This window comes from Choristoneura fumiferana, chromosome 4, assembly GCF_025370935.1.
Source record: "Choristoneura fumiferana chromosome 4, NRCan_CFum_1, whole genome shotgun sequence".
Taxonomy (NCBI): domain Eukaryota; kingdom Metazoa; phylum Arthropoda; class Insecta; order Lepidoptera; family Tortricidae; genus Choristoneura; species Choristoneura fumiferana.
In genome coordinates, this window is record NC_133475.1 from 11,381,785 (window position 1) to 11,398,494 (window position 16,710).

At 36.9% G+C, this 16,710-nt stretch overlaps 1 protein-coding gene across 3 annotated transcripts in view; it reads left to right on the forward strand.

Annotated features, from left to right (window-relative positions):
• The first annotated feature begins 4,311 nt into the window (after nucleotides 1–4,311).
• The window catches only part of LOC141427459 (uncharacterized), a 38,334-nt gene continuing 25,935 nt past the window's right edge, over nucleotides 4,312–16,710 (forward strand). For 2 of the 3 annotated variants that reach the window (XM_074086952.1, XM_074086949.1), the window contains exons 1-3: nucleotides 4,312–4,425; nucleotides 4,773–4,869; nucleotides 10,022–10,164. In XM_074086952.1, coding sequence (XP_073943053.1) covers nucleotides 10,043–10,164 — 122 coding nt within the window. In that variant the 5' untranslated portion in view covers nucleotides 4,312–4,425; nucleotides 4,773–4,869; nucleotides 10,022–10,042. The remainder of the gene's footprint in view (nucleotides 4,426–4,772; nucleotides 4,870–10,021; nucleotides 10,165–16,710) is intronic. The other variant, XM_074086948.1, reaches the window with a different exon arrangement.

Genomic DNA, 16,710 nt, shown 5'->3' on the forward strand with positions numbered 1-16,710 from the left:
AGCTGTAGAATATCACCCAAGAAACCTTGTTATTTGTTTTGCGTCTACGAAAACGGTGTTGAATCAAGACACCGAAGTAGTATCTGTGAGGGCAAGTAGATATACTCAAAACACTCGAGGGGGAAGGTTTATCTAAACATAATTACATTTCAATCAAGTAAGAATCCCTTGACTTTCAAAGTGACCAAGCAAGGGATAGTATAACTTGTCCTTTGAATAATTGGATGATGGTTGGTGAAGCCTAAGTTACGAAGTATTTCCGATTAAATACACCCTTATAACGTCACACATATAATTTATCTGAAGCGGCTATAAGACAAATGATCATAGCAATAGATATATTAGTCGAGTAGATTTATTATAACCCAATGATCAATCAATCAATGATCGGATGCGACTTAGCACAAAAAATATTAATGAACAGACTAAATCAAACAGCGTTCTTAACATTCGCATGAAACAAAAATAGAAGCTTAAAAGCTCCTAAACTCCTGTAAATCTTTATCTTTTTTTCTTGCTTCTGAGGTTAAATGTTAAATGTATTTCTACGCAAATTCCAACATTATTTTATCCGGGCCTGGGTGTTAGTGGAGGCACTCGTGCGGTATTATAGGTAACTAATACAAGGTAAATTGCTTTCATAGGTACTCTCAATGCATACTGGTTCAATGCATTTAAATATGCCCTGAGGGACCAGAAGCTGGCTGAGGTGGCTTCAGGAATGTCACCCATAAATATAAGAATATTGTTGTATTAAATGGGGATTGTGGTCGAGTTTTATTTTAGTTTTACTACTTACCTATTATGCAGATGAATATGTTGGGTTTTAAGTATTTATCATAAACACTGTACCACACATTTATGTAAATTACAGTTAAGTACAGTATAGAGTAAAAATATGGACTTACTAATTCTTCAAAAGTATATACCACATACTTTTTTCTGACGTAATAAGGCCGTGGTAACATATTTTTGAGTGGTTCGAACAGATACATATTTTAGCACTGGACTGTACTATACGAAAGACAGGTAAGATAAGTTAATATATCAATGAATATAAATTATGCTACTTGAATTTGAAATAAATTAAATTTCAAATTGATTAAATTTTAAGGCTTCGATCTTAATTTCTATGTCATTGCCAACATTTTCTATTGAATCTACTTTTTATTCCTTGTCCAGCAAAAAAATAGCCTCAAAATAATCTATGATGTGAAATTGTACTACAAACACTGACAAAAAAATGTTTATCTTTACAACATGTATCATTATTACAGACATTGTCGCGCTACGAGTATACCTGCCGCAAATAACAATAAATGCAACTAAGTAATAAGTAGACTTCTCTTGAAAAAAATACACCCAAAATGGTCCCGTTAATTATTCACTTTTGACCGTCGTGACTAAACAATTATTGACGAGTATTTATGAATAGTGACGATGTGGAAAATCTGTGATTGCCGTTACTTTCGACACTAGTTAGAACAGATTGTGTAAGAGCTGCAGGTAGGTCCTAGCTTGGATCTTGGCGACTGCGAGTGCGTCTTACCGTATTTACTTGCCGTCAATCTGTCATCCGCAGCCTGCCTTCGATGTAAAGGGGAATATTCAATCGTGACGTTTCAGTCTGTTTGTTTATGGCTTGTTTATGGCTTTCTTGAAATCATACTAATAGCAAAAATTTAGTTAAATATATCGAGACGCTCAAAAGCAAATGCAATGTAAGGTGGAGATGTTTTAGCGGTTGTTTTACGGCGGTGGTGTTTTATAGCGAGTATTGTTAGTTCCGAAGGTGAGCAAAAATAGCTAGTTTAGTTATAATACGTTTTAAACTGTGCTGTATGTATGTAGGTTTCGTAGATGTGAGCATTAATTGTAAATGCCAACAACTGAATGAAATTTATCTTTCCTTGAACCGGGTTTTCACAATACAAGTCTAAAATCATTCGAGTTATAGGTAGTGGGGCTAACGAACTTCTTTGGTGTTGGTTGATTTTTGTATGATCTTGATTGTACTGCGAAAACCGTGCTTTAATAGAATTGTTTATCGTGCAGAGTTGATCATTCGTCAGTGATGTCATGCACAATTCACGTCACGGCCCGCCCGCTGCCACCGAATTAATCATGTTAGCCCGTGAAACGCATTCCCGGGCCACCTGCTGCGCTGCACCTACTGCAACTGCAACTGTCATTTTGAAAATTGAACAAGAATAGTCTTTTGTTTGCGTAAGACGTTCACCAACGATATGGACGGTTAAGCTGGGGGTTCAAGGTGGGTGCAGGCCGCTTCCCAACCGAAGCAACTGGAAGTCTATGGGGGAGGTATGTCCAAAAGTGGACGTTCTGCAGCTGGTATGATGATGCTAATGATGAATCTTTTGTTTTTCCTATACTTACAAAGTAAAATTAAAAACCACCTTAGCCTATATACGTCCCACTGCATGGACGCATGGACATAAGACTCCTCTCAGAATAAAAGCGCTTGGGCTCACGCGGGCCCATTGCGGATTAGGAATTTCACAGGCACCATTGATTTGCTTCGCAGGATTGTGCAGGTTTCCTCTTAAGGGGTCTTTACCTTTGAGTGGATGAGAGGAGCATTTAGTAAGGAATAAACTAAATGTGAGTTTAAAGGTCAGAACAGAAATAGTGATTGCTACAATAGAATGCTTTAAATAATACATATATGAATAAGATAAAATAAGTTGCGTGTTTAAAAAATAGGAGAGGTTATATACCTACACATAAATATGTAAACTTGGAAAAAACAGAAATACACCTATATACTTTTCAAGAAATCAAGCATTAATATAGTACATCAATCACACTAAGTGAAAGTGACATGATATGCGATCCAGTGTACCTACGTTAAGTGTTGAGTCTTGACTGACTGATCCATCAACGCCCAGCTCAAACCCCGAAAGCTTTAACGAGGTAGTCAAGAAATAAAGACGATTTTTATGAAATCCCCCAGGGATAGGGAGAGCTAGTTAATATACACAACCGCAGTTTAAAGTCCAGGCTGCTCTAAGGTTGATCAAAATAAATTTTAAAGTTTAGAATTTTAAAAACTAAGTTTGTTTATTAGTTGAAATGTTGCAAAGTAGATATATAAATCGTCATCATTATCATCATCAGCCTACAGCAGTCCACTGCTAGAAATAGGCCTCTTCCATGGCGCGCCACAAAGCTCTGTCGTCAGCCCCTCGCATCCATCCGCCGCCAGCGACCCTCTTAAGGTCGTCCGTCCACCGTGCCTTAGGACGCACTTCACTACTTAAAAATGAGATAAAGAATGTAAATTATAAGCTGCAAAAAGAAGACACAGAAACTACGCAAGTGTGATGAGCAGAGGCCGGAATTCTCGTGGCACTTTTGGGCTGTCATAATTCTAATTTATCGCCTTCCAATATTCATATTATATCGATACATTACAGAAAACAACTTATTAAAGAAGATTGAAAGTAGAAGTAATCAACATGTGGTCTTATCGCTAAATACAGTTCAGTTCAATCTCTTATACCTACGTATTGAGATATTTATTGGAATATTTGTTACTTCCTTTTGGCACTTTTGAGCTGTCATAAAGACTTCTCATTTATCGACTTTCAATCATATTATATCGATGCATTACAGAAAACAACTTACTAAAGAAGACTGAAAGTAGAGGTAAATAACAGGTGGTTTTATCGCTAACTACAGTTCAGTTCAATCTCTTAAACGTATTTAGATAGTTATTGGAATATGTGTTACTTCCTTTTGATCATGTTAGTTATGAAATAAATGTTTCTTATTCTTATATTTCGCGTATATTGCGAGTCCTTTATCCCAAAGTTCCGAAATATAATCTATGCGACATAATCTGTTTTAATTGGTTTTTTTAATGAGTTATAATCAGAAAAATCTCAATCTCTAATTCCTATTTAGAATTTTCAAAAAGTTGGTATCCAAAGGTTATCTCGAAGAGATCGCTCCTTAGCAATAAGACCGCCTGTCGCATCTATTTTAAATCTTCTACAAAATATGAATGTTGGAAGTCGATAAATGAGAAGTCCCTACGACAGCTGAAAAGTGCCACGAGATTCCGGCCTCTGCTGATGAGACTTAAATCCGTCATAATTTGGCTAAGAGTTAAACGTTCGTTAAACCAAGTACGAGGAGACAGGTAATTATGATTTTAAGAGTCATTGAACGAACCGAAAAAGAACTCTCTATAGACGTCCACTATATATCTTTGTTGTCGGCGTACTAAAAATACGCGGTGTTGGTGTAAACTTAATCAAATGAAGCGATAGTGGCGGATACGGTGGCTCATTCGTGGCTCGGTAGCCGTGCTTGTCACAAACCCGTTTATCACTAAACTGACAGCAAACGTAGCCTTAAATTGTGACTGAAAAGCATTTGTTATTTGCTGTGATATCTTAGGTAAGTGGAGGAATAAATCTATGTTTCTTTAAAGGTACACGCTAAAGTAAAATCTTACGTACGGAATATTTTACAGCGAAATACCTAGACCAAGAAAATATTGAAATAAAAAAATGTACTCGAGATTCGCTAAACAGCTGTGCTAACATTAATACGAATAAAACATAGGAATAAAGTTGACTGAAGTTAAATTTTACAGAACTATGATAGATAGAGCAAGACGGATTTTGCCGAAATAAAAGACACTTGTAAACCCATTTTATAGAAAGACAAATTTCAAATTGAAGTCAATCTGCATGTTGTTGAATTAAAGATTCAATATTCGTTTATTTGGTGAAACGCTGCAGGTGCGTCTATAAGCGCGGACGCAGCGTGGGCGGCGACTCCCGCCTCAGTTAGAGACAGGCGCCCAAGCCGCTCGCACGAACCTGACCGCCGCACAAGGTACACCGCTAAACATCGCTTCATTAAACCATAGCACTAATAAAAGCTTCGTTTACCCACTTTTACGCACCAGCTAATCACCTGGCGACCTCGACTTCGACATCATGACTGATTTCACGAACGAGGTGTTCAGTTACAAAAATAATTCGCCATGACTTCACCAGACTGAAATAAGTCGTTTCGCGCGCAACAAATGCTGCGGCAGGGTCTAACCTCTCCATAAACACGCCGCGCGGCCATGTTCAGCCATCAACAACCATACTGCTTCCCTGACTACGTTCATGCTTTACTATAGCTTTCACACCCAGGCCTATAGTCATACGTCCGTCACCGATATTGTTTAAACTTAAATGCAGAGACAGCATGTCATGTACGCGCTGTATAAATAGCCCAAGAGTTATTTCTGTGCACCGGTATACTGTTCCGAATTACTCGTCGGAATTATTTTCAACCTTGATGACGCTATTGTTAACCTTGCTCCTCTAGAAACGACTTCACTGACCTTACAACTATTTGTAATGTTTGTGTTCCATCTGTCCTGATCCAAGGATAATACTTGTTTACTTTTTAAGAACTATTAATTTTAAGAGTTTTTGTACAGTGCGTATAAAACAAAACAGTACTTATCTTAGAATACAAAGATGAAGTAATTTGATGGAAGTTCATGCATGATCTTAAAAAAAAGTAGCCACTTACAAACCTACATAGTTGGCAAATACTTTTAATGTGCGCGAGCAAGGAGTCCAGATCGAAAATAGACAATCTCTCGTCGTCTAGTCTACTTATAATATCGCATCTTCCGAAGAGCATTATAGCACTCTGTTTTTGTACACCCACGTTTCAATATTCTGTTGTAAAAACGCGCCAAATGTTTTGCAAGACGGGAAAAACAATACGCGTATTGCAATGTACTTAGGTATTCGAGCCAAATAAACGTTCAATGAACTTACTCGTATTTAAGTATTGTACAGAGGTTAATTCGTTCTGAAATGGTCTTAATAACAATTGTCTTTACTGTTAATGTTACAAGACCATTTTTAGCAGATACCGAAAGTAATTTAATTTAAATACTAACCAATTCATGGTTTGAGGAGGCCACCATCCCGGGACTTAATCAGGCACTTAAAAAATGTGTGAGTACAAGAGTAGTAATATTATGTGAAAATTGCGAAAACTTGAATCAATATTACAGATATATGTCAAACTTTCCATATTAAATGTACCCGTATGATAAACGATACTCCATATTAGTTGACAAAGCAAACGTATAAAAGCAATATTATTGTTTTCAAGGGTATCTCCTAACAATTACAGTGTAACATTTTTAGTGTACGTACTGGGCTTTTACATCTCTTGTGACTGAGGTATATGAAAATTTTGTTTTAGCTGTTTTAAGTTGTTCATAATTAGCATGTTTTTTAAACGGTTTAAGGCAATTAGAGGCCAAAGCTTCCGCATATTTTGCAATAGCTCGTGTCGTTGTTCACAAATAAATCAGTCGAACTATTTACACCGGCGCATAATATATTACTAGATAACTGATGATTCTTGCTGACATCTGAATTTACTTACCACGGTTACACGCATAGAACTAATAATAGGAGAATTAGAAGCGTATGTATTTAGTTCCATATCGGAAGTTGGTCTTTCGACTCTACCAATGTTAATGTGCTGGTCTTTTTGTATTTTAATTGATTTTCGGGTAGCTTTTTTTGACAACAGTGAAGTTTAATATTTTGAAGTAAAAATTTCTGCAATAACCAAGTTTTTGAGCAATTAACTCTAGCGGAGGTTCGTTACAAAATGAATGAGTGCGGACAGTAAATTCCTGGCTTTTCCGAATTTTTTTCTCTTTTTTGCTCGTTTCACTCTTTTATTCCTCCTATAGTCAGCTTTGAGAAAATATATTACAATTTTAAGAAAACATCGTGAGAAAACTTTCACATTTATTTATTATTATTATTTTCACATATTTGCGAAGTAATTGAAGATCCTATGTGTGAAGTTTCCAATCCGTACTGGGCCCGCGTGGGATTTGCGGCCCAAGCGCTCAGATTCGAGAGGAGGCCCAGCAGTGGGACGTATATAGGCTGCATGATGATGTTGATGATAATTATAACTTTCTGCGTAACGGTTGCAATATATTGACTAGTATACTCGTAATTATTAAAAAATAGCAACATTTCAATGCTGTTTTGTGTATGAACAAGTATGCTAACATGTGGGTGTATCATGGTAGTTTTAGTGTGCACAACCTTGACACCAACGGATAACTAATAACTTTCGTCGCAGACAGCTCGTTAAATCCAGAACCGTTAAAACATCTACAGGGCATAGGCACGCTACATAATAAAACCGGCCAAGAGCGTGTCGGACACGCCCAAGACAGGGTTCCGTAGCCATTGCGAAAAAAAAAAATTCTAAGGATTTCGTATTTTATACACAATCTTCCAAGTTTAAGTATATTACCTTAGGCTGCTATTTACTCATAAACTACTAATAATTGTCAAGCAAACTTAGCCGTTATAGTTTTCCTTGAAAGTTTGATGTACTTACTACCATCCTGAATAATAATCTGAATAATTTTTAATTGTACCATTTTGTCGGCATAGTTTACCTATATATATCCGTGCAAAATTACAGCTTTCTAGCATTGATAGTCCCTGAGCAAAGCCGCGGACGGACAGACAGACAGACAGACAGACATGGCGAAACTATAAGGGTTCCGTTTTTGCCATTTTGGCTCCGGAACCCTAAAAAGGCTAAACGCATGAAAAATTAGGTTTAAAGTTTGACAAAAACGGTACAATAGTGACAGGTTGCTAGCCTGACGCACAATACCTTAACCTATATCCTTTGTCGCCTCTTACGACATCCACAGAAGAAATGGAAAGGTATAATTCTGTGTAATTTATTGTTACTTTTTCGACCACAGTTTTTTTTCGGTCAGCTGTCTACATTTAGCAATCAGAGTTTAGTTAATTACGAGTATACCGGGTGTCAACGGAAATATAAACAACATAAAACAATAAACCCTTAAACCATATGGATTCATAATTAAAATATCTAAAGTTTCCACAAAAGAACCTAAAATGTGACTTTGACGTTCTTCGGAGTCAATACTGTGAGTCGTTTGACCGTGTACTTGCTCTACTTTGTTGATGTCATTAACTTTGCTTGAAAATGATGATGAAATTAAATTAATGTTAACATGAAAACCACTTGAACGAATACTTATTTTTTGTTCATTTAGATAGGTACCCGTAGGCATAGAAGCTCACGAAAATTATTTACAAAAGAAAATTAATGATTTTATAGGAATATTGTTTTGAACTTAGTTATTCATGGATTCATAATATCTAAAAAATGTTTTATATTTTATTTACTTATATAAATTAATATAAATTTAGAAATAACTTATTATTAAACGCAAACTTAAATATATTTTTTAAGAAATAAATGCATGTCGCTAGTTTTGAAACCAGCAGAAATTCTGTTTACTTTCCTGAGTGGAATATCGTGAGAAAATTCTCATGCCGAAGATTATGTTATTTACGACTCGAGGAACAAGTATTACACGTTTAGCTCTAATCTTAAGAAACGAATACTTTAAGTTTTAGATTCCTGAAACAAAATCATTTCCTTAACTAGATATTCTATTCTATTCGTAGTATATTTATACGGGCGTTTGCAGAAACGACCTTTGTGTCTACAATATGCTTGACTATTTGTCTTCAATATTACGTTCCGTGAGACGCTAATATCGGAAACTTATTTGCTCAAAGCTGCCGTGTCTTTTGCACATAATTTGAGAAAAATATGATAGTCGACGTCGGTGCGATGGCTGAGTAATAAAAACGCAATAAGACGGAGCACGACGCCCGCGGCGTGAATCTTACGAGGGTAATAAAATTATCTCATGAGGAGGATAAAAATTGAAGACCTAATTTTAAGCACTGCTGTTTCACCTTTACATTACAAAAGAAATATGTTCTTACAGGAATGTGTGCTAACAATAACCTGTACGTGTTTTTAACACTCCATTTGTTTTGGAATCTACTTATATATTTAGCGGCCGGCACCTTGGTATTTCTGGCTCTGAGAGTTACTACAAGTATAAATATTACTAACTAGCCTGTTGCCCGCGACTCCGTCTACGTAGAATTCATTTATCGCTATCCCGCCGGAACTAAGCATTTTTCCGGGAGAAAAACTGTCCCATGTCCTTCCCCGGGATTTAAACTAAATATCTGTACATCGAATTTCGTCGAAATCGGTTGAGCGGTATAGACGTGATGAGGTAACAAACAAACAAGCAGAATTACAAACTTTCGCATTTGTAATACTAGTGGGATACTTATTATTATGTATTTAAATTACAAATGTTAAGTAGTCCTTTTGATTTTCTCGCAACATAAATATTGCATGATTCGGTTAGATCAATTATTATATAGTAGCGCTGTTAAGAAATTAGTGACACACTTTTTGAGGACGATTAATCAAGCGTTTCAATCGACTCGTTTTTCTAGACACTTTTCTGTAAAAATATACAGTTTTTCTTTTCAATTACCTGGTAGAAATACAGGAGCTGTAACAAATAATCGAGAACGATATCAAAATCTACAGCCAAGTCGTAAAAAATGTGACCAGAAAAATAAAGCGGTTGTAACCCTCGAATAATCGCTCTAGAATAGAAAAACAAATTATATACGTGGTCCCTATGCTTAATGTTTATTCAATTGACACCCGAACACGAATTATGTAGAAACTAGCTTTTGCCCGCGGCTCCGCCCGCGTGGTATTCGTTTTACTCGGGAACTGTGCATTTTTCCGGGATAAAAAGCAGCCTATGTCACTCTCGGGCCCAAAAACTATATCTATGCCAAAAATCTCGTCGATCCGTCGCTCCGTTACGGCGTGAAAGACGAACAAACATACACACAAACACACACACTTTCGCATTTATAATATTAGTATAGATTACACGCACATAAAAAATTACAAATCTGCTCACAAGGTCACAAATTATAGTTGAACTTGTGATTAAGAGCCTCTTTCGGTTTTTGGACACGATTATTATTCCTATGTATGATTACTCGTAAACATGCAACTTAAATCCAATTTACTAATCCACGATCATTTTCATTTCCAGCGCTGAACGAACGACCTCAAGATGGCCACCGGCCCGAAGATAGTACACAAGCAGTTCAACTCGCCCATAGGGCTGTATTCTCAGAGAAACATCCAGGACACTCTTAACAAGCACCTGCAGAACCTCGATAATGGCACTGTCGGGTTAGTATCTACCCATACATACCAACAAAAATTAACCCACTGCTAGACCAAACACAGACATCATCACCATGGACATTACTGTAATTTTCTCTCACTTAGATACGCTTGTAGCTTAGAAGGTGTGATATATATTAACGATTTTAAAATTCAATTTCGGAATTTATATCTAAACGTTCACACAGGTAGATTTGGTGATGATTAATATGTAACTATGAAATAATTGAACTTTTACTCATTTACTTATCTACGTTAGTTATAGCTAAGGTTTATTTTCATCGAATTTTTCATTAGTGTTATATTTACTTTCTTACGAGTTTCACACCGTATATAGTGTAGCGGCATCAATTTACGATTCTAACACCAACATCTACAGCCTCTGAGCCTCGCCAAAAAAAATAATACATACAGATATAAGGATATTGTACGAGTATTTCTTACGGAAAGTAATCTACGAAACGAGTCAACCAACAAACCGTGATAGCTCTGTAGGGACTGCCTGGTTACGCAACTCTTTGTAAAGATTGTTTTAATCCTACTTACGAATTCGTACAAGAAATTTTCTACAGGATAGACATATTATTTTAATCCCACTATATCTTTTTAAGCCGTGGTGGCCTAGTGGTTTGACCCATCGCCTCTCAAGCAGAGGGTCGTGGGTTCAAACCCCGGCTCGCACCTCTGAGTTTTTCGAAATTCATGTGCGGAGTTACATTTGAAATTTACCACGAGCTTTGTGGTGAAGGAAAACATCGTGAGGAAACCTGCACAAACCTGCGAAGCAATTCAATGGTGTGTGTGAAGTTCCCAATCCGCACTGGGCCCGCGTGGGAACTATGGCCCAAGCCCTCTCATTCTGAGGGGAGGCCTGTGCCCTGCAGTGGGACGTATATAGGCTGGGATGATGAGGATGATGATATCTTTTTAATGCGCTCAATTAGATAAGTCCGAAAATGCATAAGAATATAGAAGAATACAACCAGGTATACATATAATCTCGAAGGTATACCTAGTGCCATCCACGAAGACGCGTGGTTTTGTCAAAATTAGCAAATGACACTGTACTGTAATACGAGTAAGAACCACGGCACGCGTCATCGTGAATGACTCTACCTATATTATGATAAATATTTATATGTTAATTTAATGGTAATATATGGTAAGTATGAATTTGTGGTTGAACTACTGTCTTTATCACCAAGTAACATAGTTTTGTGCTAATTCTAGTCTTAGTTTTAGGTGGTACTTATGGAGCCAAAATAAACCTTTCTTTCTTTCTTTTCTTTCTTTATGAGAAAATAGATAAAATATCATAAGCCACACTTCCGAGTGAAATTTCTTGAATATTTGTTAAAATAAATATGACATAAACATTTTTCTCCAGTAAGCCAATTACAATTCAGAGGATATGAGTTATCATATCACACATTATAATGGGGAGGCCTATGATCAACTATGATGATGTTGATAAAATTAGTTTGCACCTGAGTGAGAAAAGCCACGCCGACGCCGTTTGGATACCTATAGCACATCCAAAACAAACAGGCACGAGGGGACTATGTCAAAGTACATAAAATTGAAAATACATAATTTTCCGTGAAACTATTAACTAGGTAGACGAACTTTTTTGACTGAGTCAACAGATCGAGTTAGGTCTAAGTTTGGTTACGTTCATCGTTAAACAATCTTGTAAATTTGATAATTTCAGAGAAATTTGCAATATAAAATCAAATCCAATCTCAGCCTATAAACGTCCCACTGAAGGGCACCAACCTCCTCGCAGAATGAAAGAGTTTGGTCCGTAGTTCCCACACGGACCGAGTACAGGCCTTATACTAGGAAGTGCAAAATTCGAACTTCGTGTCTTGCCGTCCCGCTGACGCTCGTATTATTGAATACGAGAGTGAGAGGGACGGTATGTGAACTTTGATTTTCGAATTTCGTAGTAGCCCCCCAGATTCGCAACTTCACGCATCATTGAGATTCTTAGTTTAAGCTCATGGTAACATTTCAAATATAATTTCGCATATAAATTCAGAAAAACTCACAGGTGCGAGGCCTGGATCGAACCCACGTCCTTCTACTTGACGGACCAGAGGTCAAACCGCTACACGGCTTTTTTACACATCTAATTAACCCGTGTGGTGTCGGGTTAGAATAACACCTCTCCATTTCTTCCGAGGATGTCGTAAGAGGTGACTGAGGATATGTATAGGCGACAGGCTAGCAACCTGTCACTATTGTACCGTTTTTGTCAAACTTAAAACCTAAAATTGCTAAAAGTGGCTGCGAAGCGGTAACGTTTCGTGTGCTCTGCCTACCCCATTTGGGAATACAGGCGTGATGTTTGTGTTGATGTTTGTGTGTAATTAACCATTTTGTATTTTGATACGATACCGACGAGTAGGTGGGCCACTCACGGCAGGTGGCGCTAAAAGCTCAACTAAAATCCAAAACGTTAAATATTTATCCAAAGCTATGCTCGCGATAAAACAAATACACGGTCTACTTATGTATACTATAAATGTAACACAGCATGAAGCAGGAGAGCCAATAAACGCATTACATGCGTCATGCTGATTCACAGGGTTACTTCTCATGCGCTTAAATTACATCTAAATTATAAAACTTCCTAAATGGCTATTTTTTTGAAAATCAGTAAACGTTTTTGAATAACATCATTTACCTACTCGTATACCTAAATACATTAGTACAGCAGCGATATCGCTCTGTAACAACATGATTCCCACCTAGTTTACCTACATTTTTACTTCTCTCATTCCCTTTCTGCTTTCGCTGATTTAAGGTTGTGCTGTGTTGAGATCCTTCTTTGCTCCGAGTTGTTTACCAAAAATTTTCACGTCATGGTACACTTACAGTTATTCATATAAATAATTGATAGTTCTACGAGCGATTTAACCGTTATCAATTTTCTGTCGCATATATTGAAGAAATGAGGTACCGTTAGCAATCAACTTTAATAAATTGTAATTGTACCGCACGCACACAATATCGTTTTATAAAATCCTTCCATTCTACCTGACTCATTTCTTCAACACAAACGACAGGAAACTGATAACTGTTTAAACCTTCATAGAACTACGCTAAAACACATTATTTTACCTACAAAAGTAAAAAATCAAATTTGCAAACATTAAGAAAATGTAAAGTGAACTGAGATAGAAGTAAGTCAAGATTCATAGAGCTATAGTGAGTAAATGTAGCCGTGGCAGGCTAGTGTTCATCTTCAATTAATTATAATAAATAATACAAGCCATACAATAACAAGAAGAAGTTTCTCTGAACATTAAATTTTGAAAGATTTTTAATTAAACAAAAATAACACTTAAAATGCCATCCAACCAAGCCTTGTTTGTTTGCGCCGATAAAAACTTTTGCTTTCGCCCACAGTTACTTTTATGTAAAAGTAAGCACGTTTACTTGCGAATTTTGTACGTGCGTAATAAAAATAAAATTACGGTATAACTCGGTCAAAAATCGGAGAACTTTTTAAAGCGAAGTACAAGCAAAACAACTATCAGTGTGATTTTATCCTAAATACTCATATGATGATATACATATCCAATCTCTATCTCATCTTACGTTATTTAACCGAAAAAGATTATTATTAACTAATAATCGCTGCCTTTTTCATAATGTTCAACGGCTGGACTATCAAGATTCGAAATGTTCTTGCGGTTAATATATTATATACTATACTTCTTATATAGTATACTTCAGGGCAAACCGTGGTGGTCTAGCAAGCCGTAGTGGTCTAGTGGTTTACCTATCGCCTCTCAAGCAGAGGGTCGTGGGTTCAAACCCCGGCTCGCACCTCTGAGTTTTTCGAAATTCATGTGCGGAATTACATTTGAAATTTACTACGAGCTTTGCGGTGAAGGAAAACATCGTGAGGAAACCTGCACAAACCTGCGATTCAATGCCATGCAATTCAATGGTGCGTGTGAAGTTCCCAATCCGCACTGGGCCCGCGTGGGAACTACGGCCCAAGCCCTCTTGTTCTGAGAGGAGGCCTGTGCCCAGCAGTGGGACGTATATAGGCTGGGATGATGATGATGAATGGGTGCCTAGCCAGACCCAGAACTGCACAACCGCTCTAACAATGCAATAAGATTAAACAAATAATTGAGTATACAGCACGCACTCTCAGTGTGCTCTGCCTACCCCATTTGGGAATACAGGCGTGATGTGTGTGTGTGAATTTTACCACTTTCGTTCGAACCAAATTACAACTTTTTGATACCAAAAGATTGAGCTAAGCCGAGGATAGACAAACTGATATAGCACAAGTATACTTCAGGGCAAACCGTGGTGGTCTAGCAAGCCGTAGTGATCTAGTGGTTTACCTATCGCCTCTCAAGCAGAGGTTCCTGGGTTCAAACCCCGGCCCCCACCTCTGAGTTTTTCGAAATTCATGTGTAAAATTACATTTGAAATTTACCACGAGCTTTACGGTGAAGGAAAACATCGTGAGAAAACCTGCCCACACCTGTGAAGTAATTCAATGGTATGTGTGAAGTTCCCAATCCGCACTGGGCCCGCGTGTGAACTACGGCCAGCAGTGGGACGTAAATAGGCTGGGATAATAGATACTTCAGGGCTAAGTCCGCCTTTGTACTTAACACTATTTTTTGTAAGCTTTTTGTATTTCCTTTTTTGTACAATAAAGAGTACAAACAAACAAACAAACTAATACAACAAGGATTCCTTTTCTGCCATTTTGACTATGAAACCTTAAAGATAGTTATGACCCCTCCAGTTCCAGATTTTACTTTAATCGATGTCTAAATTAAAAATAAAAACTTCATGCATTTAAATTATTACCTGTCTACTAAATTTTCAGTTTCTGTTACGCGCAGTGATAATGATTTACAATCAAAGTACCTAGTAGACACTTTGTGAATGAATTGTAAATGTCCGAGTAGTGCTTTAAAAATTAAACAAACGGCTTCTTTGATGAAAAAGAATTGTAAACAAGTTCTGAGTGAAAGGTCGCAGCTGTTGCGTAAAAAACTTTCAGACGCACTGTAAATTAAAAGAATCAATCGTTTTTATTTAATCTTAAACAGCCCCATTGTGTTTTTGCGAAAAACAAAAATAAAACGAAGTACTTTTCAGTGGGTAAATCACAGTGACTTAAAACGAGAAAGTGTTTTTTTTTTTTCTCATCCAACCCTATAGTTTGGGATATCGTTGGATAGGTCTTTTAAAACTAAGACGATTACACGACGTTTAGACGATTTTTCGAATCAGTGATTTGTTTGCGAAATATTCAACTTTAAAGTGCAAATTTTCATGCAAATCGAACGCCCCCCCCCCCCTAAATTCTAAACCGGTGGGTGGATAAATTTGAAAAAAATCAGGATGGTATAAGTATATCAAAGTTTCAAGGAAAACTATAACGGCTAAGTTTGCTTGAGAATTATTAGTAGTTTAAGAGTAAATAGCAGCCCAAGTTATAAAATATACCTAAACTTGAAAGATTCCGCATAAAATACGAAATCCTTAGAAAAATATCTTGGTCGGTTTTTTTTTACTTTTTTCGATTAACCAATGTTAATTAATACTAAGAAAAACTCTTAAATAATTAAATAAACGATGAAACTGAAACGACACCCGCTGTACAAAATCCTATTGAAACACCCGTCCGAAGATAAACAGGGTTGGGCTGATTTTGAATGCCGTTGACCGATCAATTATGGAGCATCCACCGGCTCTACCGGGCCACTGACATTTACGCGGTTGAAATTTAGCACTGCACTCACCGGCTGCATTCCGCTGCAAGCACGTGCCATCAAAGTGGCGCCAAAATACACGCAATGCCTGCGATTTGGATACTAACTCAATCTCTTGAACCCTATCTAAGCAAAACAACGACTGGACAATCAAAATAAATACATAATAATATTTACCTGTAGGCACGTGCCTCAATTTGAAAACCGACTGAAAATTGGATTTAGGCTTTGTTGCAGTTTTGTTTCGCTTCTGCGTTGTTTTTTTACCTAAGAGTACAACTTAACAATTCAACTATATTGCTTATAATCATTGCAAATAAAAATTGTGCCCGAAATTTCGATAAAAATTATGTTGATATTAATTTATACAATACTCTATCTTTTATAAAAATCTCGGGTCAAAAATGACTGGGACCAAACTCCTTCGAAACGGCTTGACCGATTTTTATGATTTTTTGATGTATATTTTAGGTCTGAGAATAGGATGTTAACTATTTTTCATACTTCTACGCGGACGGAGTCGCTTGCAACAGCTAGTATTATATATAACCTTCAATAGTCGATTTTCTCAAAATAGAAGATTTTCAAAAGGAGAGGTGACAGACTTACTAGTCCTGAGAGAGGAAGAAATAAAAATAAAATTTAAATTAATATCACCTTAATAAAGTTTTTTTGTCATCCGTCCTTTCGCTATTGTTAGTATATAATTCGCAATTAGCCAATTATACTAGCAAATGCATTGTGGCATTATATTATCCAATTTACTGCTGGAATTTCAGATGACAAGCGACAT